At 31.6% G+C, this 26,027-nt stretch overlaps 3 protein-coding genes and 2 long non-coding RNA genes across 8 annotated transcripts; 3 read left to right on the top strand and 2 right to left on the bottom strand.

Annotated features, from left to right (window-relative positions):
- Positions 1–27: 27 nt before the first annotated feature.
- LOC107070999 (acyl-coenzyme A thioesterase 13) lies at positions 28–1,427 on the top strand. Of its 2 annotated transcripts, XM_089176767.1 has the most exons (4): positions 28–147; positions 423–559; positions 632–816; positions 1,070–1,427. In XM_089176767.1, exons 2-4 carry the CDS (start codon positions 479–481, stop codon positions 1,221–1,223), a joined length of 420 nt encoding a protein of 139 aa, XP_089032893.1. In that variant the 5' UTR covers positions 28–147; positions 423–478; the 3' UTR covers positions 1,224–1,427. The 2 variants fall into 2 exon arrangements, with proteins under 2 accessions (XP_089032893.1, XP_015185109.1); XM_015329623.2 differs by lacking the exon at positions 28–147 and having other exon boundaries at positions 287–559.
- Pxn (Peroxidasin) lies at positions 1,412–7,173 on the bottom strand. Its single transcript, XM_015329626.2, has 5 exons — positions 6,846–7,173; positions 5,088–5,608; positions 4,229–5,000; positions 3,804–4,158; positions 1,412–3,730 (listed from the first exon to the last, which is right to left on the bottom strand). Exons 1-5 carry the CDS (start codon positions 7,070–7,072, stop codon positions 1,673–1,675), a joined length of 3,933 nt encoding a protein of 1,310 aa, XP_015185112.2. The 5' UTR covers positions 7,073–7,173; the 3' UTR covers positions 1,412–1,672.
- Positions 6,862–13,010, top strand: LOC149031150 (uncharacterized). Its single transcript, XR_016178024.1, has 2 exons — positions 6,862–6,996; positions 7,173–13,010. It is a non-coding gene; the product is annotated as an uncharacterized LOC149031150 (long non-coding RNA).
- On the bottom strand, positions 11,901–25,964 carry LOC107071025 (uncharacterized). Of its 2 annotated transcripts, none has more exons than XM_089176766.1 (4): positions 25,792–25,964; positions 24,606–24,862; positions 16,734–16,967; positions 11,901–16,519 (listed from the first exon to the last, which is right to left on the bottom strand). In XM_089176766.1, exons 3-4 carry the CDS (start codon positions 16,874–16,876, stop codon positions 13,891–13,893), a joined length of 2,772 nt encoding a protein of 923 aa, XP_089032892.1. In that variant the 5' UTR covers positions 16,877–16,967; positions 24,606–24,862; positions 25,792–25,964; the 3' UTR covers positions 11,901–13,890. The 2 variants fall into 2 exon arrangements, with proteins under 2 accessions (XP_089032892.1, XP_089032891.1); XM_089176765.1 differs by having other exon boundaries at positions 25,783–25,963.
- On the top strand, positions 17,086–23,994 carry LOC107071024 (uncharacterized). Of its 2 annotated transcripts, XR_016178023.1 has the most exons (3): positions 17,086–22,056; positions 22,209–22,327; positions 22,399–23,994. It is a non-coding gene; the product is annotated as an uncharacterized LOC107071024 (long non-coding RNA). The 2 variants fall into 2 exon arrangements; XR_001476358.2 differs by having other exon boundaries at positions 17,086–22,327.
- Positions 25,965–26,027: the final 63 nt, after the last annotated feature.

The raw sequence follows: 26,027 nt of genomic DNA, 5'->3' as shown, positions 1-26,027 counted from the left end.
GCCCCGGGAAAATTTGAATTACTACAATTTGTTGGATGAGATTTTCAAAATCTGGAAAAAGAGTGCAAGTTCCAACTTTTTCAAGGGCTGAATTTTGGATCGTACAAGGCTTCAAATTATCGTACGAATGGGATCACTGATCACGTAGTACGTAACACATATAGATAACTACACAGGGCCGTTAAAGTTAAAATGACAAGTATTTATCCGTATGCATATTATTATGACAAATAAGCAAAAATTAATCGAATTTCGATATTCGACTTTTCGATAATCGAATACGATCCTTCGACACACACATATCTATCTCGCATGTTTACTACTTATCTTGTCATTATTGCATAATAAATGGAGTTCTCTATGCATAATAATAATTAACCTACAATGTTAAAATCGTATACTAATGACTTGACATTTTTTAGTTAAATAATATTTCGTAAATAATTAAAACAAGTATAACTAAGGAATTAAATATAAAATGACTCGAGGTACTGAGCTTATTAAATCTGTCATAGAACGTATTAGTACATCTAGTGGTTTTGGAAGGTGTATGAAAAATGTATGTATATTTCTGTTTTGTCATAAATATTTCAATATTCAAGAATAATGATTAAATTTTGATGACATTTAGGTTAGAATACTTTCTGCAGGAGATGGCAATTGTAAAGCTGAATTCACTGTCTCTGATGAACATTTAAATCTTGGTGGCTCATTACATGGTGGTTTTACAGCAACTATTATTGACTGCGTTTCAACTTACGCTTTGATGACTTATAAGACTGGTGCTCCAGGTGTTTCTGTTAACATGAACATTTCGTAAGATATTTTACATGTTAATTACTTTGTTACAATATTTAAGAGTACGCATTGAAAAAGATTTATAACTTGTACATTGACATGTATTATTTGCATCATTTGATCTTAGTTGCATCTTTGATTATTCACTGTATACAATGCGTATTCTGTAAAATTAGATATTAAATACTATAGAAAAAGGATTTACATTAAATTTTATTTATAAGATATATTTATCTAAAGTTTCTTCATTTTACATATGTCAATGGCACAGATACATGAAACCTGCGTTTCCTGGTGAAGTGGTTGAAGTTGATGCTAAAACTATACGCGCTGGTCGTACTCTAGCATATCTTACAGTAGATCTCACCAAAAATAATGGTAAAGATATTATTGCTAATGGAAACCATGTAAAATTTATCTTATAAAGAAATATCTAGATTTTTAATAATTATTATGTAATATACTACGTAAAGATATATATATATATATATACATATACATAGATACTCTTAAAATAAAAAACATTTTTGTTTGTCTTGACAATTAATATAATTTTCTAATCGACAATGTATATTTGTAAAAAATATATTGAATGATTTTGAATAGATTAAAATTAATTTGAAATCTAATCAGACACATTTATTTGTATTGCTTAATATAAGTCACTTTTATAAAAAGCAAAAAGAAAGATAAAAGATATGATCACGTTTCTAACTTGTTTCACATTTTATAACTATCATTTTGACTATATATTTACAATAAATGCATACAAATTTGGTCTAAATGATAAGCACGTGCAAAATTTCACAAGTAATGCATAGAAAAATACATTGATAAAAATTATCTAACAAATAATGTTACATTAATCGTGTTATTATTTCAACGTTTTGGCATCGGACAATAAAGATTTTAATTCATTTATCCTTAACGACAAAGAATTTGCGAATTTTTGTAATTTTTCTGATTTCTCTTCAGCCTCCTCTATCATTTTTTCTAAATAATCTATTTTCTTGCTATCTTTGGGAGAAATTTCTTCTAATTCTAGATCGTTATGTTCTGGTGACAAATATTTCGCAGCACTTCGTCGAAAACGTGATATGGTGTTACTGTTATCTTCGCAATTGTCACAACAATCTGACCACATATTTAAATCTAAATATGGTATATTATCGCAAGAGGTAAACTTGTTATCATTGTCATTTGGTAATAGAAAGACATTAGGTTGAATGCGATCAATTTTATCGCCATTATCGCAAAGTATTCTTGCCAAGGTAACTTGTTGTATCTGAGCTAATTGTTCAGGTTTGAAATTCGTGGGATTTTCGTACCAAAATCTATCACCGTTTCTAATTCGACGAAATTGTTCTATCAGGAGGCATTGAAAGAGAGGGCCGACTTTAGCATCGGGAAGTTGATCCTCAAGAATACCACCAACCCATACATCTATGTTACCAGGATGTCCATAGAGTTCACGAAGTTTTTGTCGTACTTTAGGATCTCTTATATCAACGACTAAATCATCAAAAGTTTCTATGTGAGTCAAGTTGCAGTATTTTCGCCATTCCAAATAACCTGGGATACCATGATCTCGTGAACGTTGAATATTCATAGCAGCTAGATCCAAGGCTACTGCGTGAGCCGTACGAAAGAGTTGTTCTGTCAATTCGACGTTCAGATTTTGTTCAGGTAATTTAAGTTTAGCTGCTGTAGCATACATTCCTCTTATCAAAGGATCAACACCACCTTCTTCGACTAGTCGCCATGGTGCAAAGAATGCATCACGTAAAGGTAAAGCACCTTGTGGAATAGATTGAAAAGATTCGTTTAATCGTTCTAAACGTGGTTGAATCAAGGAATGACCAAAACGTAGGGCTGCCGTTGCAAAAACATTTGATATACTTGCATCCAAATCAGGATCATATCTTTTGTAAGGTCCTAAAAGTTTGTCAGTAGTATTACCCAATACAATTGGAATCCAATATTGGAAAGTAATGTGTTGCATCTCGGCACCCACAATTTTTCTCGCTTCTTGATACAACTTTTCACCGTTCCAATGTGGATTTAATTCACGTAATTTACGAGCTATTCGATTGTGTTCTCGTAACCATATCGTATGCATCGCTAATAAACCTACTTGTTCGTTAGCACGAATATCGCCAGCGACGAAACAATTGATAGAACTTTCTGAAGGATTTCTACGACAGTCGACGAATTGACCAGAAGCATAAGGAAGCAAAGCTTTACGACCAGGAAATATTGAACCTTCTCGTAACAATCCATGATTCGTTGTTAAATCTCGAAGATCTCGTGCGAGATCGTCGTCGTAACCATAAACTTGTGAAGCATCTAAATAGCTGGTAAGCTGATTTAATTGTTCTCGAGGCATTAAATGACCCCATAATAAGCTTGTTTCTCCGGAACCACAAACTGCACTGGTTCTGACGAAATCGATGCATCTTCTATTGTTTATACGAGGATCACCGGGTGGTACTTCCATGGGAAAACATGGTGCAGCATTTTCACAAGATTTTTTACAATCTATACCATCCCAAGATTCACTAGATACCGATGGTAATGCATGATCAAGATCGTGATCCACAAATTGTCCCCATTGCATTACCATATGAGTAATTCTATCATCGGAAGTGATCTCATTTGTTGATATTAAGGTAGTTGAAACGAGACGAGCTGCTGGTTTTGGATATCCATAATAACGACGATCCTTTTGCCATCCTATTGGCATAGAAAACCCATTCTCATAAATAGGTTGGAGAATTCTTCGAAATCCTGTATACGATGAACCCCAAGTTGGATGCCTAAGATTATTACAACTACCGTCTATACTGCGATACTTGTGATGGAAACATATGTTCGTACAATTCTTCTGACTCCTATGACCAGTACATCCAGATAATCTTTCGATTTCTCTTACCTATAAATCAATAATATCACCTGTTGTTATATATCTCGTATAAATTTATGTACATGAATACTTAAAGCAATACCTGGTCGGATGTTAGGATTTCTTCATAACGAAATTCATCAGTAACGTTTGTAGCAACACCCGAATTAACCATACGTCGAATATTAACAAGTGTTCTTTCGAAAAGTTCAGCTGGTCTAGCAGCAGCACGTCCAATTGCATTTGGAAATCGTGCAACTCGAAAAGGATCGACTCTTCTAGATGTACCGTCGCTGTTGAACAAACTTTCCAAGGTCTTATTGATGGCTCTATCTATTTCTTCTGAAGCATCCTTGAATGCTCTTATAACGAGTGCATCAATCGTTCCCACTTGACGAACACGAACGAGAGCTTGAGCAGTAGCACGACCATAATCGTTTACGGCCGAACATTCGTATCTATTTTTGATAAAATGTGCATGCATATAGAAGTTAGTGAGAAAAACAAATTCTAAATTAAAATTCTTACCTTCCAGTATCTTGAGACGATACGTTGTACAAATAAAGACTACCAGCACGAGAAATACGAATACGAGATCTATCATTTGAAATGGTAGCACCATCCTTTTTCCATTGTATTAAGGGTTTGGGTTCACCTTCGGCTCTGCAAGGTACTTCAACTATAGCTCCAGGTTCTGCTTCCATGTCGTGAGGTTGATAGGTCAATATCGGTGGACTATATTCGCTAGGTATAACCTCGAGATCAGCACTGGCCTCCGCGTAACCATTTGAATTGCTAGCACGACAGACGTATCTAGCTGAATCGGATTCTTTAGCTGCTAAAATACGAAGTACCCTTCCATCATCTTCCACTAATATTCTTCCACCAGTAGAAACAAGTAGATCATCGGTCCACCATTGTACAACAGGTCGAGGATAACCCACGGGTTTGCATACGAATGTAACATCCGATCCAGCTGTAATCGTTTGCGATTCTGGAACTTGGTCAAATCTCAATGACGATGAAACTACCAAAGCTCTAGCTTTCCTCGATTTAGTTGAACCCATGTCACTTTTAGCTATGCATTCGTATTCACCAATGTCTTCCTCAGTGATATCAGCAATTACTAAAGTACCATCATCTCTAACAGTAAATCGTTCACCATCGACGTGAACTCTGTTGGAATTTCTCATCCATGTTACTTCTGGTTCTGGATCACCTATCACTCGACAAGTAAACGTTACCGTATCACCGATCTTAACTTCGGTATCTTCCGGACCCTCCATTATACGCGGTTTTACTAAAAAATAACAATGAGATCATCTTTAAAAATCTTATCAAATAATACAATTAGAAATTTGTAAATGTAACAAAACTATTACTCAACTGCAATGAAAATCTTTGCTTGTCATAGTTTTCAACGCTTTACCCTTCATCTCGTTAGGATATTTACATACAGCAGACATTTCATCGGTTGGTCTTTCTTCCATTCTCTCAACCAACCAAAGTACATTGCAATCGCAAATGAGTTCATTGCTGTCGAGACGAAGACGTGTCATCGGACCAACGTTTTTAAATGCATCAGCAGGAAGACGTTGCAATATGTTGTTGAAAAGAAATAGACGTTCCAACGATGGCAAATTATTGAAAGTACCTTTGACTATGTTAGTTAGACGATTGTCGTGTAGATAAAGTTGTTCTAATTTTGGTAGATGAGCGAAAGCATTGCTTGATAAATCCGCGATACGATTCTTGTACAAGGAAAGAATTCGTAGATTAGGTGCACCATCAAATGCATATGATGGTATATATTTAATATGATTATCATTCAACAGTAATGTGTGCAGATGTTTCAAACCATGAAACGTTCCAGATCGTACTTCCATTATATTGTTGAATCTTAAATCCCTGAAAACGAGCAAGGTCATGGTTGGAGTCAAATAAAGGAAGGGGTGTGCCATGACAATATTGAAGGGGGGGGGATAACTATTTCTATTCATTTACGGATCATTTGTTACGAATACTCGATTGATAATGACGTTAAACGATTTATCAAACAATCTATGACCTATGACCAACCCAACCAGTGATCGCAATGATCAAAAGTCATCGTCAATGATAACACACAATGTTTTTATTTTATAAAAGAATAAATTATTGAAAAATTGTCACAGTTTTAGAGAAACGTGGCTAGACAAATGTCTTATAAATGCAATTTTTATATATCGAAGAGGTGATAAGAATGTTTGTTCTTCGATGTTTAAATAAGATGACCCCCCCCCCTCCAAGAAGATAACCCGAGTCAAGTTATTTATAATCAAAATCTAATCGATCATGTTTAATTAAGATCTCATGTGTTTAAAGATACGATGATGATGATGATTCATTGACCTAACTGATTGCATTCATTGCAAAAGTCAATTCTTTTTTTTTTTTAATATTAATTCGACATGATCGGTGATGTTCAACTGATAGAATTGTTATAATGAAAAGATTAAGTATAAAAGAGAATAGAAACGATGATGATGATGATGATGATGATGATCGGTGAACATACAGAAATAGCAAACACTGTAGGCAACATATCCAATGCGTTATTTGTAAAACTACACATGCTTATGTTCTCTCACGCATGCACACACACAGATAGATAGATATATATATATATAAAGAGAAAAATTTAACGATGGTTCTCTTCGTCACTTCTCGAAATAAACACGTTCATTGTTCCTACATTAGTTTTGTCTTTTATCTCGAATTTGTTTTAATAAATCATTTTATTCTATATTAACATAATTAGATTTAATATTGCAGTAAATCTTGTTTTTTTTTATTTTATAAAACAAATCAATGATGTAATCTACAAAACTAGGCTCATAGGAGATAACGAATACGATAACGAATATAATATAATATATATATATATATTTATATATGTATGTGTGGATGTGTAGGATCAATGAATTTTTTATCAGTTTTTTATTACGATGATTAAAATTAGGATAAATATTTGAGATAAGATAAAAACTTGTTATTAATGTTATATATATATATATATATTTTTAATATGATTCATGATTCGTTAATTGTTAAATTAGATCATTTATTAAATAATTGAAACATAACAAAAAATAATATCACTTACAGATCCGTAGTATTGGCTGGTACTCGTGGTACACGAGTAAGTTTCTGAAACATACATTTGACGGTTTGTCTTAAACACATGCACTTGTTCGGACATTCTGTTAATCCGTGTTGTTGGTTGAGGTGTCTTCTTTCAGCAATGACGTTTGACGGTAAGATCGAACACGACAGCACGATCAGAAGAAATAAATAAGATGAAAATAAACGAAGGATATAATGTTTCCTCATGATCTCGTATATATATATATATATATATTTTCCTTTGATATATTATATTAAATTAATTTGTCATTAACAAAATAACTCAATAATGATAATAATAATACAGGTTCCACAATTATGGTCATCGAATTGAAAGAATAATTGAAAAAGAAAAAGAAGAAGAAGAAGAAGATGAAGAAGGATAAGAAAGGATACACAACTTTCTCTCTTGCATGTATCCCCTCACGTTTTGATGATAATACAATCCTTTCTCTCTTCCACCTCTTATACCACCTATCTTCTTTTTATTATTATTATTATAATTATTATTATTGTTTTTTTTCTTTCGTTTAGTTTCAAAGGAAAGTAGTTGATTCCCCACTTATGGGCTCGTCCTCGCTGATCGTCGTAGTCTTCGTCGTCGTCGTCGTCGTCGTCGTTGATCGTCGTGCACTACGAGACGAGCCGATACTGAGGAGAAAGAGAGATTCCTGTGAACGGTGGTGGTGCTGTTGCTGGTGTGGCGTTAGTCGTTGCTCAAGAGACCAAAGAAAGAAAGAAAGAAAAATATAGTTAGATGGGGAACGATGAAGAAAGAGGGAGAAGGAAAGAACACGCGGTGGCTGCTGCTGCTGCTGCTGCTAACTTGCTTGCTGTTTGCTGTTAGCTCGTTTGCTATGCCTTACGATCAACCATACAAAACTCAGTTGGGATTATCTGCCTGTTTCTGCACCATGAGGAAACTCCGATCCCAAAGCGTTCAACTTTGAAACCTTCTTCTACTCTTTTTTCTTCTTTCTTCTCTCTCTCTCTCTCTCTTTCTCTTTCTCTGATTCCCTTTTTCTCTTTTTCATCTATCTTTCTTCGTTACTCTTTAGAACCTCCCACCGACCCACTACGTTCCTTCCAACTACTAGCCGACGCCCGCACTACTCCTGTGCTAAGAGAATTCCCCTTTTCTACCTACAGGGTGTCCGAATAACCCAACTTCTTCTTCTTCTTCTTCTTCTTCTCTTTTATAAAATATTTCATTATTATTTGTTCAAGGGAAAATGTATTATTATATATTTGATTTGATTTAACTTTAAATATTGTTAATGACCACGGTAGATTTTATTCAAATATTTTCTTCACATATATTGTATTTTATTCATGACTGCAAAATTGTATTGATAATGATGATGAATTTAATTATTAATTGTTCTGTAATACCTCTAAGTTATCTAAATTAATTTGTCATCAATTTATACTTGTGTTCTTATGTTTAAATGATGTTAGGTATGTTTAATATAAAATTAGGTAAAACTTATCATTTATATAAGTTTAAGATTAACGAGAAATTTGTTGCAATATAATTTTGTGTTCAATTATTTTTGTAAAAGTTTTATCCAGAGAAATTTCTCTTGACCTTGGACAAAGTATAATCATAATGCTTTACAAAGTATTTTACAAAGTATTTTATAAAATTGAATATCTGGAAAAATGAATGTTCAAATTTAATAATTAACAAAATATATGATATATAAATTGATGAATTACGTAAGTTAAAGTTAAAGAACATGAAGGGACAGTGGAATTACCGTTTAATATTGGTATGACGAAAGCGAAAGTGACGTGTGGGATGATATACGTGTGTTATATATATAAACGAATGCCATTTTCCTTTTAATAAAGAACAGCTGTATCCCTTGTAAACAATGAAGTTCTATTTCTGATATAGAACAAAGAATGTTCGTAGTTATTAATACAAAAAAATAGAATTATTTATACATGTATAAAAGAAAATGATAAACAAAAAACAACAACAACAACGAGAAATATCTAACATCATTTAGTTGTTTCATTCATCAAACTTTAAACACATTTATTTGAAACAACATGAACAAATAATGTCCAGATATTCTCATAAATGTAAATCAGGATGATAAGTCATTAATTTCACAAAAAAGGAGGACAAAGGGAAGAGAAAAGAGGGGGTAGAAAAAGGATAGGCAATAGAAGAACTTGTTAGAAAATGAAATAACTGGTTGAACGATATTACACGAATATTCGTTGTCCGTGAATATGAGGAGATACACATTTTAGATTAGACATTAATGCCGCAGATATTACATACAAAGAACATGATGAGTAAGAACATGTATATATATATATATATATGAATATATGAGTGTGTATGTGTGAAACTAGAGTTTCGTTGACCCTATTATAACCCACTCTGACCACTCACATAAGTCTGACTCTTTTGCCGGTAGAATCTAACGAAGCCGACAATGAACATTTGAAATTTGTTTGCCGTCAAAGTAAAAGAATTATTGACCCCCCATGTCATTCGGTTTCTTTTTTTTTTTATTTAATTTTATTTAATCTTATTTTTTCTCTCGTCATATAAGAAGTCTACTTTAAAGTTAGATATTTACATTAGAAACATTGTACGTTAGCCATTTTATTTTTCATTTATATTAGTTTGATATAAAGAAAGAAACGGTGTAATATTCAAGAATATAAAATACAAAATGTTAATGTTATTTGTCCGAACGTGATATATATATATATGTTGGAAATTTTGTGGATTAAGTATAATCAATATAAAATATGGCGAAGGTGATCGTCATCGTGTTTAAATTATCCATGATTACATAGTACCACGAAGCCAATATTGAAAAGATGATACGCCTATACATTTATGTATATATATATATATGCGTGTGTAATGTATACTTAAATCGTGTGGTCAGGGTGATGATGATGATGATAGCAATATGTCGGTTAGGATGATATACCACACGTTACCTAAAATGGTCAATTTGTATGGTCAACTTAAATTTATCTGACAAATTGCGAAATTTAATCGAACCGTTTCTTACACAAACGCCTTCTGTAAAATAATACAATTTAATTTAATAATCTTATTGAAAAATTCAAATATATATATATATATTGCGAAAGTATTAAATTTTCTTTTTTTACAAATATATGTATTTGAAAAAAAAAATGTAAAATATCTATGGTCATGTAATATGTTTTGCAATATGATCTGTTATACGTGACATTATTATTTACCAGATTCCAATGAAACCGTAGCAAAATACTGTAATTTGTAACGGGTTAACTTAAGTTAACTTACGATGCAGAAATTGACGCTTGCTTGGGTAAAGTAAATGTACCTAACAACACTCGTCTTCGGTTATGTTAAAGTCATGGGGCACTCTCTATCATATCTATGTATATGTGTATAAGGTAAAGGAGTGTAAAAGTACGTTATAACCATCTCTTTCTTGCTCATCATTTCACGGGTTTAACAGAAATAGATCCTGACTCAATATTTAGGCAACAGTACCGATATATTTCCTCTTGTGGTGGGTTTTATCGTCAACCATAATTTCAGTTCTTCTCAAATTTTTCATAATTATTAATAATATTATTGTTAATAATATTATTAATTAGAATTAATTGTTATTAATTAATTAACAATATTATTAACGATTTAATGGCCGCACGTGTACGCAGTCAAACGTCGTCAAGGTTTCGGTAATATTTTTCAAGAATTAATTTAAACAAAACTTTATTGTCATTGACGAAAAAATTCATATAAAACGAACAATAACACAAATGTAATTTTATATATAAAATAATAAATATAAAATAACAGCCAATATGTGGTTTCATCTATCACACACATGTTGTATGTGAGCGGCCATTAAAAATTGTTAATAAAATATTTGTTAATACAATTCGTGTAAGAAAAGTTCGAAAATAACGTTATCTCTTGTAAAAGAAATAAATTCTTAGGAAAGATCTTTTCTGTTCTAACGAAGTATAATTTTACTTGATAAACAAATAAATTCACTTGTAAAAACATTGTTGATATACCGTTAGTCTAGTTTTTGCAAGATTACGTGCGAAAAGAACAGTGGTAAATAATCGTGGCCGACTTTTTCAAGAACGAACGAACGAACGAACGAACGAACGTTATACATATACATATAATGTAGTTGAGTTTATTTGTTTTTAATAAACAAAGTATGAGGACAGTTATAGTTCAACCGTCCTAGTGAAAGCATTGTCAGATCCAACGTGTACTTCGTAAGAATATTATTCATTTTATAATAATATTATAACAATTTTTAATTAATTATTCATTTAACAAATTCATTTCTATTTTTAATATCATTTTTTCTTATAATCAAATTAACTTTTTTTAGAAGTAACAAATATGTCAATAATTATTCTTGAATATTATTTTTTTACTAACTTAGTTTTATTAACTAATTACTAACTAATAATAAATTAATATAATATAAAATATGATGATGATAAAGAAAATAATACATTATATTCATTTTGAATAGAAATTTATTTAAGTATTTTTCTTCTTTTTTTTTTTTTTTTCTCAAGTTCTTAATACTAAAGATAATTCCTAAGACGATGATAAATAAAATGTTCTTATATTTCTAATCGTTATACTCGCATTTCTTTTTGTTTTATATTATAAATTATTATTTACGTTTTATAACTAAATTAAGAAGGGAGTACGTATACACACATATATATATATATATATATATATATATATATATATATATATATATGTGTGATTTGTATATATACAATACAATTTTATTTGTTTGTCTCTTACATACTTAATACACACACACATATGTGGATGTAATGTATGTAATATACATACTCATCCATAAAAAAAATGAAATGACAACGACACGCGTGACCGATTAGAACGCACCTCCTCTCTTTTAATATTCTTAATACAACCATACTTGCTTGCATACATACATACATACATTCATACATACATGCATGCATGCATATGTACATGCACGTATGCACGCATGCATGCATGCATGATCGATTATAAATGAAATGAAAAAGAATGATTACACTACTATCGTGATTTGCGTTCGAATTTGTACTTAAAAATTCATACGTCTCTCTCGTTGTCAATTTTATTTCAACGGCTTATACATACAATGTACGATGATAGTTAATTTATTTATTTATTTATTTATTTATTTATGTTTTTTTTGGACAATTATGATTGATTATTTATTCATTATTTATTGATACATAGTATCCATATTGTCGGATGAACTTTTTTCGTCGAGTTTTATCAAAGACGAAAAGAAATGGGGAACGGGGGGAAAATGAAAAGAATTCATTTGGAGACATTTTTCTTTTTTTGTTCTATTACATCGAGAATCCCTTAATTTTTTAATAACTTGATTAATTGATTTCTTTTTTCTTTTTTTTTTTTTTGGTTTATATGAAAATATATTTTGCTTAATTAAACGTGGCCAAATATGATTTTCTTTTTTCTTTCTTTCTTTCCTTTTCTTTTCTTTTTCACGAAGAAGAATTGTTTTTGTATATAACTTTCGATAAAACAAAAGAGAAAATCAAGGAAGATAATAAAAAGAAATTAAAGTGTTAATTAATTTTCAATTATAATATATATATATATGTATATATAAAAAAGAAAATATCGATTAAAAATATGATTGAAATTAATATTCAAAATGAAATGAAATAATTTGATCGTAAAAAAAACATTTCATGATTATTCTCCGACATGCTTTAATAAATCATTTGAATAATTCTTAAGAAAAGTAGTACTAAATAATTGTAACAACATTTATAAGTCAAAGTTGTGTGATGATTATTATTATTTACATATTCCGTTTAATTAAAAGACATATTTTGTAATATATATATATATATTACTTTTGTAACTTTCATTATAGGAAAGGAATTGCTTACCATGACGTCATTAATCGTCCTGTATGATTATTGAAATTTTAGCTAAACGAAAAAACGATATTTTATAACAAATATTGTATCTCGTGATGCCCACGTTGACGAACATAATATTTCAAATGAACCGCCTTTTTTTTTTTAAATTGTTCCGAATCATGCATAATTCATATACACACACACACACACACGCACACGCATATACAGATATTAATGAGGATTGGTAGTTTAGTTAAATGAGCTAAAACGTAATAAAAAGAGCTAGTGCCATCAACGTAGAAAATGATCGTTTATCATCTTTCTTAAGATTCACATTTACACTCCCTCTCTCTCTCTCTCTCTCTTTCTCATTCTTTTATCATCATTCGTAAGGATTAACAACGTGGACACAGTTAAACTTGGCTAGCTCATTGGAAAATAACACAATGATATCTTTTTAATATATATATGTATATATAAACGAGTGTATTTAAATGGGAACTCATCTAAACGAGGAACAACGTCATCGTCAAAGATCGGCCATTGACGATCTTTCAAATCGAACCAAGATGAAGAAACACGATAGTATTATTATTAAAAAAAAAAAATGTTTTAAACTCTTTCGTCATATTTACAAAAAGGCAAAAGGCATAAGAGATAAAACGCATTTTTCTTTTTACTCGGTTTTCCATCTTCGTTTCGTGTACCCCATGAAAAATACGATCGGACGATATATATATATATATATATATTAATATTATAATAATTATTACTAGTATTATTATTATTAATATTATTATAATTATTTTCGTAAAAAATATTTCTACCTAAAAAAAAAAAGAAAGCTCGTGGTGTGGGCTTTCGAGCAAGGAAATTCATTTTATTTTTAGTCCCAACGACAATGATCATCGACTTGTGACCAAACAAATTTAACCAAGCGCCGAACCGAGCCGAACCGAACCGAGCTGATGAAGATATCATCATGACGATTATCATGACGATAAGTTTTCAAAAGATACGAATAATATAAATGATTATTTCGTTCTCCTTCGTAAAGTCGATCTCTTGGAGTCGTTGCCACGACCGGAAACATCCACTCACGCTAATTTCATGTATATGGTCCGATCCCTCATCTTGCAATGCTTCAATTCTCTCAATGCACGTTGGGCCTCGCTAGGTGAAGAAAATGCTACCCGCGCATCACCCGTAGGCATACCCCTTTCATTGTAACGTCTTATTACGTTTTCCCGTTTAACATCAAAATCACCGAAAAAGTCTATTATTTCATTAATGTCTGCTTTGAATGGGACATTTTCTAAAGAAAGAACGCAACCGGGTTTGCCGAAACCTTCGACGTAGTCCATCGAACCAGGATGACGACCTAACATATGTCTCGGTATACCCATCAAACCTGGAGGACACCTGGGACCAAATGCAGAGTTACCAAAACGTGGCATGTGATTTTGCATAGGTCCAGCAAATCTTGGCCGTGCGTCCTGTGGTGGTGGATAATGTTGTTGTTGCTGTTGTTGCTGCTGAACTTCTAGCAATTGAGGATCGGTCATTTCTAGGGTCTCCAACATGTGAACTCGCGATATTAACTCGATCGTTGGTATGTTCTTACCAAAAGGTACTCCGTTCTTTGCCGTTGCCCTAAGTGCTTCGTCGGTAGTTTCAAATTCGCAGAAACAATCGCCAGTAGGTTTACCGTTCTGATTTAATATCATATGTGTACGTCGTGGTACGATTCCAATATCGGAAAAGTAATCGTGAACGTCTCGATCCAACGTTTGGAATGACAACCCACGCATGATAATACAATCCGAAGTAGTATTTTGAGTCATACCATTTTCATGTTCTCGTTTCGCTTGTGCAAATTTATCTTCAGAAATGGCGGTCGCAGTTACCTGTTTGTTACCGATCTTCAAAGAAGTACCGAGAGACGATTTAGCATCTTCTAATCTAGCGAATTGCACGTATGCCACATAATGCGTACTCCCGGATTCCTTGATATTCGTAATAAATAAATCATTTATCTTCCAGTCGTGAAACAATTTGGCTATGTCCATTTCTTTGGTGAAAGACGGTAAATCCGTCAAAAGAATGCAAGTAGAGTTTCTAACGTCTGCTTCGTCTTCTTTATCTGGTGCATAGGAATCTGCAGCTTTATCGAAAATACTCTCGTCCAAATGAAGAACTTCAACTTCAGAACCGCGAACGTATCTTGGAATTGATAAAGCAATTTCCTTACCTTCCGCTTTACTAAACTTGATATATGCAATACCAACTCGATTACCATGATTATCATTGATCAGTTTTAAACCATCTTTTCTGATAAAGATACCTTGGAATGCATGTCGTACGTCCGTGTACGTAGCATTCAATGGCATATTACGTACTTCTACGCAATAACCATTAGAGCTAGATTTATCATTTGAAAATCTCGATGAACTGTTGGAATTTCGTCCGGACGTTTGCCGATCTGGACCATTTTCAAAGTTACCATATTGCGAAACAGCAGCCGAAGCAACAGCTTGGAAAGCATGTGGATTACGACGACCCTCTAATTCCTGTACTTTGCTCAAAAAAACGTTATTTGGTCTCAGACCGGGTCTACAATTGATGGCACCATTATTGGGCCCATACATATAAGCATCCTGTGATCCTAATTGATTCGCTCTACCTGGAAATCTGACTTGATCCATTCTGCCTTGATCATTTTGATTCCAAGGTTCTTTCGGACGATTTAAATTACCAATACCGCTAGTGAGGCTTGGCAAGGACGCGTTAGCTAAGTTTGGAGGAAGTGAATTCATGCCGACCGCATGGCCGGTTAACGTCTGAACATGAGGCTGCATAAGATTTCCTACACCGTTCAAACCGTTCAAGGAAAATTGATTCGATTGTAGCAATGATTGTTGTCCAAGAACGGAATTACCAAAGGTCATGGATCGTTGCTCGCCATCTTGGGACAAAGCGGCCACGCCCGCTCCTAAAATTCCCGGTGTTAAAAGTGTTGCTTGAATTTGAGTCTGAGGTGGTACTTCCCATATACCATTTTCAACGATAGGAGGTTTTTTAGCCGAACCACCACCACCAACGCCAATACTATTACCACCACCACCACCACCACCACTACCAGACACGGATTTATTATCTTTATGAAATTGTCCTACGCATACTACGTCATTATTATCGTCATCGTTAGCATCTTTGCGACGTTCTCCCGTGGAATTACGTTTAACGTCCCTGTCCCTAGAACGAGTACGATCACGCGATCTTGAACGATCGCGACGACGACGTCTGTCCCGACGATCGCGTTCTCTGTCCCTCGATCTGCTCCTGTCACGACGTCTACGATCACGATTCCTATCCCTGTCACGTCTATCCCGATCCCTGTCACGATCACGCGAACGTGACCTATCTCTCGATCTTGATCTATCGCGTCTCTCCTTTCGATCCTTACTCGATTCGCTGTCATTGTCCTTTTCCCTTCTATCGTTTGGTGATGCAGGCTTAGCAGAAACAACTGGAGTCGGTACTGCAACCGGTGGTGGTGCTGCTGCCGCTGCTGTCTGTATAAACGATTGAAGATGCAACGTTTGTTGTCTAGCTGCTTCTATCACCTTCTGCATTTCCGTCCGCGAACTTAGCAACAGCTTTATTTTCATCTCCTTGATCTTACCCCCATCTTGCATCATCGCCTGACGCGCATCCTCGTCCGTGCTGGAAAATTCATCATCCGAAAAAAACATTTTTATTTCCAAGAGTCTTTCTTCTTATATTATACAATGCATCTATATTATTAATACGCGTTTAGGAACAATCGGTAATCCCCAAAGCAAATAATCAACGAAAATAGATCTTTCCTTGAAAGTGTATTTTAACGGATTGTTTTTCCCCCACGATGTACACAATAACAAAAACTCATTTTTATTACCTGAACGCTATAAACGCATCTCCCAGTTCGCCACCGACAATATGCACTCCGCCTTCCGGTATACTCAGCCCTCTGAAAAATTGGCGGATGTCCAATGCGTTGGCAGACCATGCTAGATTCTGTAGTCTTATTATCACGCTCATTTTTGTGTGGTTGATCTCTTTTTTAGATTTCGTTTTTTGTTTCTTTTTTATTTTTTTTTTTGTATGTGTTTGTTTTTTTTTTTTTAAGTATCTGCAACCGAACGTATACGTGACAAATTAGACACAAGAAAAGGGAATATTTAATCTGTTTTTTTTTGTTGGTTTTGTTTTTCAAAAGTTAGAAATTAATTGAACGAATCTGTAAAAAAAAAAAAAACTTATTGTGAGAAGGAAAATACAGAACAGAGAGAGAGAGAGAGAGAAAGTAAGGAAGAATTTTTCTTTCTTGTTTATCACTCACGATTGTGTTTTTATTCATTAGAATATATCATCAATATAAACTACATTTAATTTGATATACACTAAAAAAAGAAACGCAGAGATAATCAAAAATATTTCAGAACGGTTGTTGTTGTTGTTCCAATCATTTTTATACAACACATGTTTTTTCTTTTTTTTTTTATAACATTTATAACATTTTTACAACAAAATTAATAATACCTGAAGAGGAATAATCACATAAAACACGCAATTAAATTCAATTAAATTAAATATTGCGATCGATCGATATTCGCAAAATGGCTGACGATAATCCGATATTTAAAATAGAAGAAACATTGTGAATAAAGAAAAAAAAATATATATATATATTTTTTTAATATTAATATATATTTATTATATTTTGAATAAAATAATATCCAAAAATGTATAAACACGTTGAGAACGCCATGCGAATTATTAGGGAAATTCTCCGTCAGGCCACGCACTTTACTTTATATAAGAAATCAGTTGAAAGTGTCGGTCACGGGTGACTGACGTGGCCTAAACGTACTGTCTAATGTCAGTCACCAATGACTGACATGGCGCTCAACAATGTTAAATCAGAAATAATCGTAATAATTGTTCAAAATCAATTGTCATTCGTATTGAATAAATAAATCATGGTTATTTTAAGTTGATACGTAGAAAACAGGGATAATAGTATATACTTTATTATATTTCAATAGAATTCCATTGGCACCAATAGAGAATATCTTCAATAATTTCAATTGGTATATATATATATATGTGTGTTGCTGACATAAGGCAGCACCAGCAACCAGCACCAGGCACCAACACAGCAGCAACAAAACAGGAAGAAGACAGGTATAGAAATGCGCCCACGCAACGTTTATGTTAACTTCTTAGGTACCCATCAATAACATCCTTTTACAATGATACTTTCAAATTTCTATGCTTGTTGTTATTTCAAGATTGGAATTTGAGATAAATTATGTTGAAAAAAAAAAAAAAAAGAAAAAAGAAGAAAAAAATTCTAAAAGATCAAATAATTGAATCTAAATCATATGGGCTTGTCCAAAGATAACATCAAATGAAGATTAAGAATAAATGTGATCACAACAAAACCATTTTAATTGTATAACTGTTCTTTGTATTTGTAGATTGAATTTTCTAAATGGTTTTTTTTTTTTATTATTTAATTTCAATCATTTTCTTATTCACCATATGTGTGTGTGTATACAGAATATAATTCCTATCTTTAAAAAAAAAAAAGTAATAAAACGTCTTGCATCATAGTTGTTCGTTTTATTTGTTTTAAGTAACGTACCAGGAAATAATTCATGTTAATTATAATAAATGTTGAATTGTATTACAAAGCATATTGCATAATTTGTATAAATGAATTTTTATTACTCATATATATATATATATACAATGAAAATGATTTGATAATCAATATGATTACTAATCGAGTTTAATAGATTTGTTATCTCAATATGAATTAAACTTGGATAAGAAAACTTAATTATCCAATTATCCTTGGGTTTAAAAAGACAAGTTGTTGAAGCTTAGAAAGAACCATTGAAGATGAACCTCTGAAGTCCGTATGATCGATCGCAGCACACGTATTATCATCACCGTCATCATCACACCGTCATAATAGTCATCGTCATCAACAAATTTAAATCAAAATCATTCTCGTGTAAACATACAATGTTTACTTTTACTTATTCTTCACGTTAATTTAATAAATAAAAAATATATAATTAAAATTCATGTCATCATAATAATAATAATAATAATAATATTAATCTTTGTATTTGAAATGTAAATTAATAAAATTATATTCATTTGAGAGAGAGAATAAAAAGAAGGAAAATGAAATTGAAATGATGATAATAATAATAATAATAATAATAGTCATTTTTGAATGAAGTTTATTGAATTTAAGTTACTATTAATAAAACGTGTGTGTTTATGCTAACGAAACTTGAAAATTACACGTAGAGAGAACACGTGAACGTACACGTGTGGTACTTTTAGTATACAAAGTTTAAGTCAATATTTATTAACAATCTTTTTTTAAAAAAATAAAAAAAATAGATTCTTAAAAGATGGAATAGTAGTATAATAATAGTAACAGTTTAACCAACTAAAACACCACCACCAACACCAACAGCAATCTCATCGACGAGTAGGGGTAGGTAGGTAGATTTTCTTTCTTCGTTTAATTTTGTGTGTGTAATGTGTGAGAATAAGCAGCTAGGCTAATGTTTCTTTATCATTCACTAATTATATTTTTATCTTATTTTTTTTTTTTATTATTCTTGATAGAAATAATAAAAGATCTTGTATTTGATAAGAAGAAAGAGATGCGTCGAGGAGTTTGATGCAGCAACGTTGACAAAAATAAACTACCTTGATGATGATTTTGTTCTCTCTCTCTCTCTCTGTGTGTTCCGATGATTATTATAACGTAGTATTATTCATCGTCAAGGTAAATCATCCATTTGTATACCCCAAGATTTGTAGAATGCAAGAATAAATTAGAAGAACTCATTGAGGAATCCAACATAAAAAAAAAAACAAGAATAGAATAATAATCAATGATGTTTGTCTTTCCGTCTTCATTTTTTAGCCAGTTGCATTCAAAAATGATTGACGAATAGCATGATCATCATATTCCATAATTTTAAAAATAATATTACATTTAAATTATTATTATTATTATTAATTGGCATTAGGAAGTGGAAAGTTCATTGCCACAAATACCAAATCCCGCCATTGTTCCCATCCCTTCCATTCGCGGTCTTCGTATCCTAATTTCTTTCAGGTTACATTTGAATTACAGTTGTAAATAATTGACTTGTGTGATTCTTCAGTGCAAAGGTTTAACAATGCAACAACAAATTATTCATTTCTAATTGCAAAAGAACAAAATAAAAAAGCAAAAATAGATAGAAGAAGGTAATCTCTTGATAATGTTTTAAATAAAGGGAACCATTTTATTGGAGACAACACACGGTGTTCTAAAGATATCCCATCAAATTCATTTGAAATTCGATCAAGTGTTTCAAATGCACGACGATTAACTATAAATAGCATTATTATAATTTGAAAAGAAGAAAACTCGTTTGAGAAACAACGATGTTGTTAGTAAATAAAATGGAGAAATACGAAACAGAAGTAGAGAAGAGTACACCTGCAGGATTCGATGCCGATGAAAGAAGAAGAAGAACAAGAAGAAGAAGAACAAGAAGAAGAAGAACATGAAGAAGAAGAAGAAGAAGAAGACCGGTGTGTGTTCAGGATTCCTTTGTGTCATATCCTTTTGAGACTCGAACAGAAGGACGATGATGTTCTTTCTTTCTTTCTTTCTTTCTTTCGTTTTTTTTCTCTTTTTTTCTCAGTTGTCTCGATGAGGGTTGAAACAAAAGATTCGTCAAAAGAAACAACCAACCTTTCTCGAACGAAACACGTTTTCCTAATGTTTTATTACCCCCGTTGTACTAAAACATTTTCTTTTCTTTTTCACAGTCACGTTTTTGAAAGGATACACACGAAGGATGTTAACATCCCTTTTTATATTAAATAGCAAAAGATTAGGAAGACAAGGGGAAGAAAAAGGAATTAAAATCTTCTTTGTTTGTTTCTTTTGATTTGTTTTTTTGTTTTTTTTTTTTTTTTTTTTTTTTTTTTTTATACTGTTACTAATAAAACTCGTTTTAAATAAGTTCAAATCAAAATTATTAAATACAGAACGTATAATATAAATTTCAATGTTCCTGTGTCGCATATCATATGATAGATATATGCATGTGTGCATGCATGTGAATACGTGCACGTTGAATTCGTTGAAAGTAACTGAAAAAAATACCTTTGTCAAGATAAAATGTATTTGTAGAGCAACAACACCGTTTTCTGCATCGATTTTTCGCACCAGTCGTTTAATTTACTCAACTTCATCCAACCCCCGCCCTCCTTGCCCTTTCTCACCTTCCCTATCCTCTCCTCCACCCTTTTATATATATATCTCTCTCTCTTTTCCATTCTTCTCGCAGTATATTTCATAATACATTCAATCGCCAATAATTCTTCCATTGTATATACGTGAACACATTTATTATTATTTATTATCGTATCAGAAAAGCATTAAAGTTGTTTTTTATTTATTTAAAAAAAAACATATGATGACCTAGTAACCCTGTGACCGAATAAACAAAAAAAAATACTTTAATATTATTTTATATGCACTGAGGAAAGAGAGGGCAAATACAGTTTCGCACACGCATCATATGCTTGAATGTATGTGTTTACTGTGTTTATATATTATAATAACATACGCGTATCGTGCGCACGCGTGTTCACACGGTTAATTATGTGCATGCAAATTTACGTAATCGTATGTGTATGTAATATATAAATATATGTTTACATATTGCATATTGAATATATATATATATATATAGAAGAACGTATTGAGCCACTCTCGCGCATGCGCGTACGCAAGAGATAGCTTCGATTAATCGTTCGTGACGATTAATGGCGGAAAGGGCGGGACAAATCGATGAGGGATACCTAAGATAATTTTCATTATTTCTTTTATCTTTTTTTTTTTTTTTACTTCGTTTCCTTTTTTTAGAAATAATAATTAGATTTTCTTTTTTGGTTGTTTTCTTTTTTCTTTCAGAAAAATCGTGTACGAAGAGGAGGAGGAGGAGGAGGAAGACGACGAAGACGACGACGACGTTGAAAAAGAAAAAATTAAAGATCGATGTTGCAATTCACGAAGTTGAATTAAAAAGATGACGTTCGATTATCGAACACCTTGATTATAATCGATAACGCGATTTTCCCCAATTCCATATGTTCGATAGTAAGAAAATAAATAATGACAGGTAAATATATCTCTCTCACTTTCCCTTTTTTTTTTATTATTATTTTTTTCGACGATCTGAAACATGAAAAAATACGAGCATCGTAGGTCGCGTTAAATTAAAGAATTGTTGTTTGATTATTTTATTGTTTTCTTTGTTTTCTCCTGTTTAAGATCAAGTCATTAGATTCGACGATTATTAAACGAGAATGTTTCCTACTAACTCATGGTACGAAGAAGAATAAATATATATATAGATCTGGTTGTAATAAAAGCAGCATATTGTTTTTAAGGTTAGTCCATTATTTTATATATATTATTATTAAAATTATCCAACTAAAAAAATGTGAATATTCAATTGCAGAGCGTATTCCAATCAAATCTGGGGACACACACATCACACTGTGACAGGTGGTCACCGTATGAACTTTTTCTTTTGGGTAAGTCAACACACAACGAACAAGGATGATAAAAACATTGTTTTATCAATGCAAGTGTCGTCGATGGAATTCACTAATAAAAGTCTCTTCCCTTAAATAATTCAGCATGGGGGTGATATGTTTCATCACCATATATAAAACCTAGTTTAAAAGTAGTTTAACGAACGAGGTATTAAAAAAATATATAAAAATAATTGTGTCAACATTAACGTTATTATCAATAAAATAAATATGTCACCACGGTTATATCTATATATATATAGCTTATAAATGATTTGTTCAATGTAAAATTGATTAAGAGACAACGAAATGGATAGGAAAGATAAAACATGTTGATCAAAATGTAAGAATCATATCCATATAAGAGCCCATGTGTGTTTGTATATGTATATCAAAGAGATATATTATCCGATTAAAAAATGCTCTCGTAGAAGATGACTCCCAGCTTGCAAGGACCACTCGTAGAAAAACCAAACTTCGCAGCAGGCTAAGGACCCCGGCAAGATTAAGTTGCAGTAGACTTTCTCTTTCTCTCTCTCTCTCTCTCCGCTATCATTTCTCCTTTTGTTTTCTTTATTTTTTTTTTGATTTGTTTTACTCATCTTCCGAAATAATATCACTGAATTAATTGTATCACGTTAAAGTGTGTATCACTATCTATCATTTTTCATAACATTGCAATTCGATGATGGTTGGTTGGTTGTGACCATAATGAAACGAATTCAAATGAAGAGAATAAATCATTTGTATCTTTAGTATTTTTTTTTTTTTTTTTTAAATAAAATATGTGCAACAACCAAAAGTATCTTAAAGTGTTTCAATTTATAGCTTCATGTGTTTTTCTTTTTTCTAATGAAATAAGAATTTAAATGATGTATTTATATTATCAGAGATATCAAAGCGCGATAGTTGTATTGTATACGTAAACATATATATGTATGTGTTTTCACATAGTTTATTCAGAGATAAGATAGTTTTTAATATAAGTAAAGATAATCAGAGTTAAATAAAGTGTAAAATGATCTTTGACACAGAATGTAGAATAAGAACGAGTATTATATAAAAAATGATGTACTCAACATTTAGCAACTTTGATCGAAGTTTTTTTTACTTCATTTCTTAACAAAATATTTCATACAATAAAAATAAAGAATATATTTATGTCAGTAAATATATTATTCTTATATCAACTTACCTGTGCATTTATTGTACATATGTTTTTTTTTTTTTTCATATGATATATCATATGATAAAATACCCTCAACCTACAATTTATAATGTTTATAATATTTCAATAGATTTTCTTTTAGACTTTGATCAAAGTTAAATTAATTTTAAGAAATAGTCGTAGTAGTAGTAGTAGATGTAAAAACTGTAATACTGATTAACATAATATTATACTAAATGAAATAATGCTTTGGTATATTTTGATATACCAAACAAACACCACAACATGCTAGAATATTCATATAACTTGTATATATCTTAAATTTAACCATAGAAAATAGAACTGAGAGAGATTAGTAAAATAATCATTTAAAGAATTAACGAACGAACGAACGAACGAACGAACGAACGAACGAACGAACGAACGAACGAACGAACAGAAACTATTGATAAATTTAATAATCATGTTTAATATAAAGAATATTTTTTTATTCGAATAATATCAATGAAATTTATTATTAAATCAGAATATAATCTGATTGGATTTAGAGATGTTTTGATAAAACAATAGAAAAATTAAATGAAAAATCTTTTGATGATTAACACAATGATGTGAAAAATCAATTTGTTGTGTTAATATATAAGTATTCTAAGTTGTTAAATGAAAAGAAAATTTCTACTGACTTATATTCTTAACTTCTTCTCTCCTATTATTCTAACCAATAATGGTGGTTACTTACCAATAATTATAACATTTTATAAAGTCATGTTTATGCTTATTTGTATATATTCAGGGGGATGAGCAGAAACATTAGAACAAACATACATATATATATATATATGTATGGTTTGTGGAAGATTATCGAGTTAGAGGAATACGATGGTCCTCTAGTAAAATCAACAACACCACTTTCCCACTTTCAGAATTAATAACTAATTTTATTACGTTACTTTGAAGTATTACCTTCGACTTCAGAAACTTGAGAAACTTCTTCTTTCTTCACTCACACAGCTAAAAGGTACGACGAAAGATAAGAAGTCGATGAGAACAAAGATGACGACCGTGCGAGCAGGAAGAAAGGGCCCATCAACGAAGGACAATGAAATGGAGAAGCAGAAAAGGAGTAGTTAACTGCGCCAAGTCATTGTAAGTAATGTCCACTGATGAGGAAGAATCTTTTTCTTGACACCTAACACACACTGAGAGCTCTGCCTAAGATCCTGCAACACACACCATTTTTTCCACACTGTACCTAAACCGCACAGGGTAATCAGAAATTGTAACTACCACAATGTGTCTCCTTTTTCCTTTTTTCATCGTACAAGTTAACACTTGCGCTTCATTTTCAAATTAAAAACAAAGAAATAGAAAGTAAATTAGACATTATTTCTTTTTTTCTTTTTTATCTTTTTTCTAAACTAAATTTTAGGTTAAACTTTCATTAAGTTATTGGTGTGTATTATATATATATAGGTTATATTATATATATATATATATATATTATTATAATATACAGTATTTTATGATAAAGTATATTTATTTAAAAAATGTAATCTATAATTTGATCTCTCAAATTTATCCTTTTGCAAATGAAATTCAAAAACAAAGCACAACAAAATATTTATTTCTGCATTATCGACAGATACATTAAAACTTCATTAAATAATAATTAGAGATATCAAAATTAGATTTTAATAACGACCTAATTACTTTATTAGAAATTAAATGAATATAAATGAAAAGTATTCACACATAAAAATACCTGAATAGAAGGAGTGAGAGAGAAAGAGAGAGAGAGAGAGAGAGAGAGGAAAAAGAGAGAAAAAGAGAGAGAGAGATATATGATAGAATAGGAACCTCCCTAATGCGTAAATTCATAATAAACTCGTAGAATAATGACCTAATAATACTAAGATCGATAACTAATTACAATAAATATAATATTTTTCTCCTAAAGTTAGAGAAAATCTTCTAATTGTATGATAAGATTGTTAACGAATGATAAAATATCGACTTTTTCTTTCAAGAAACAGATAAAAACTTCATTAGAGAAGTAACGTCCGCCATTAAAATGAGAGTAAGAGAAGTTTCGATTGACGAAATGTAGAGAATAAACATTGTTATGATTAATTAAACTCACCAAACTTACTATGCGATAAAATGATGTGGCTGTTACGAGAAGATCAGTTGATTATTTTAGACGTCGTTAGAAATAAATAATTATAGCACAATATAGAAGATTGATTTCCGTTTTCGAATATTACGACCAACGATTTGGCGTCAGCGTTCCATGGAATGACCGCGGAAGTCCGTGTAAATTGTCAAGAGAACCCCTAATGTTAAATAACCGGAAGAGCATTTTCACTGCATCCTTACGTTATTTCG

Source organism: Polistes dominula, unplaced genomic scaffold, assembly GCF_049000335.1.
Source record: "Polistes dominula isolate Pdom_NZ unplaced genomic scaffold, Pdom_raw_medaka contig_80, whole genome shotgun sequence".
In the NCBI taxonomy this organism is placed as follows: Eukaryota; Metazoa; Arthropoda; class Insecta; order Hymenoptera; family Vespidae; genus Polistes; species Polistes dominula.
This window is presented reverse-complemented; position numbering and strand designations above follow the sequence as displayed.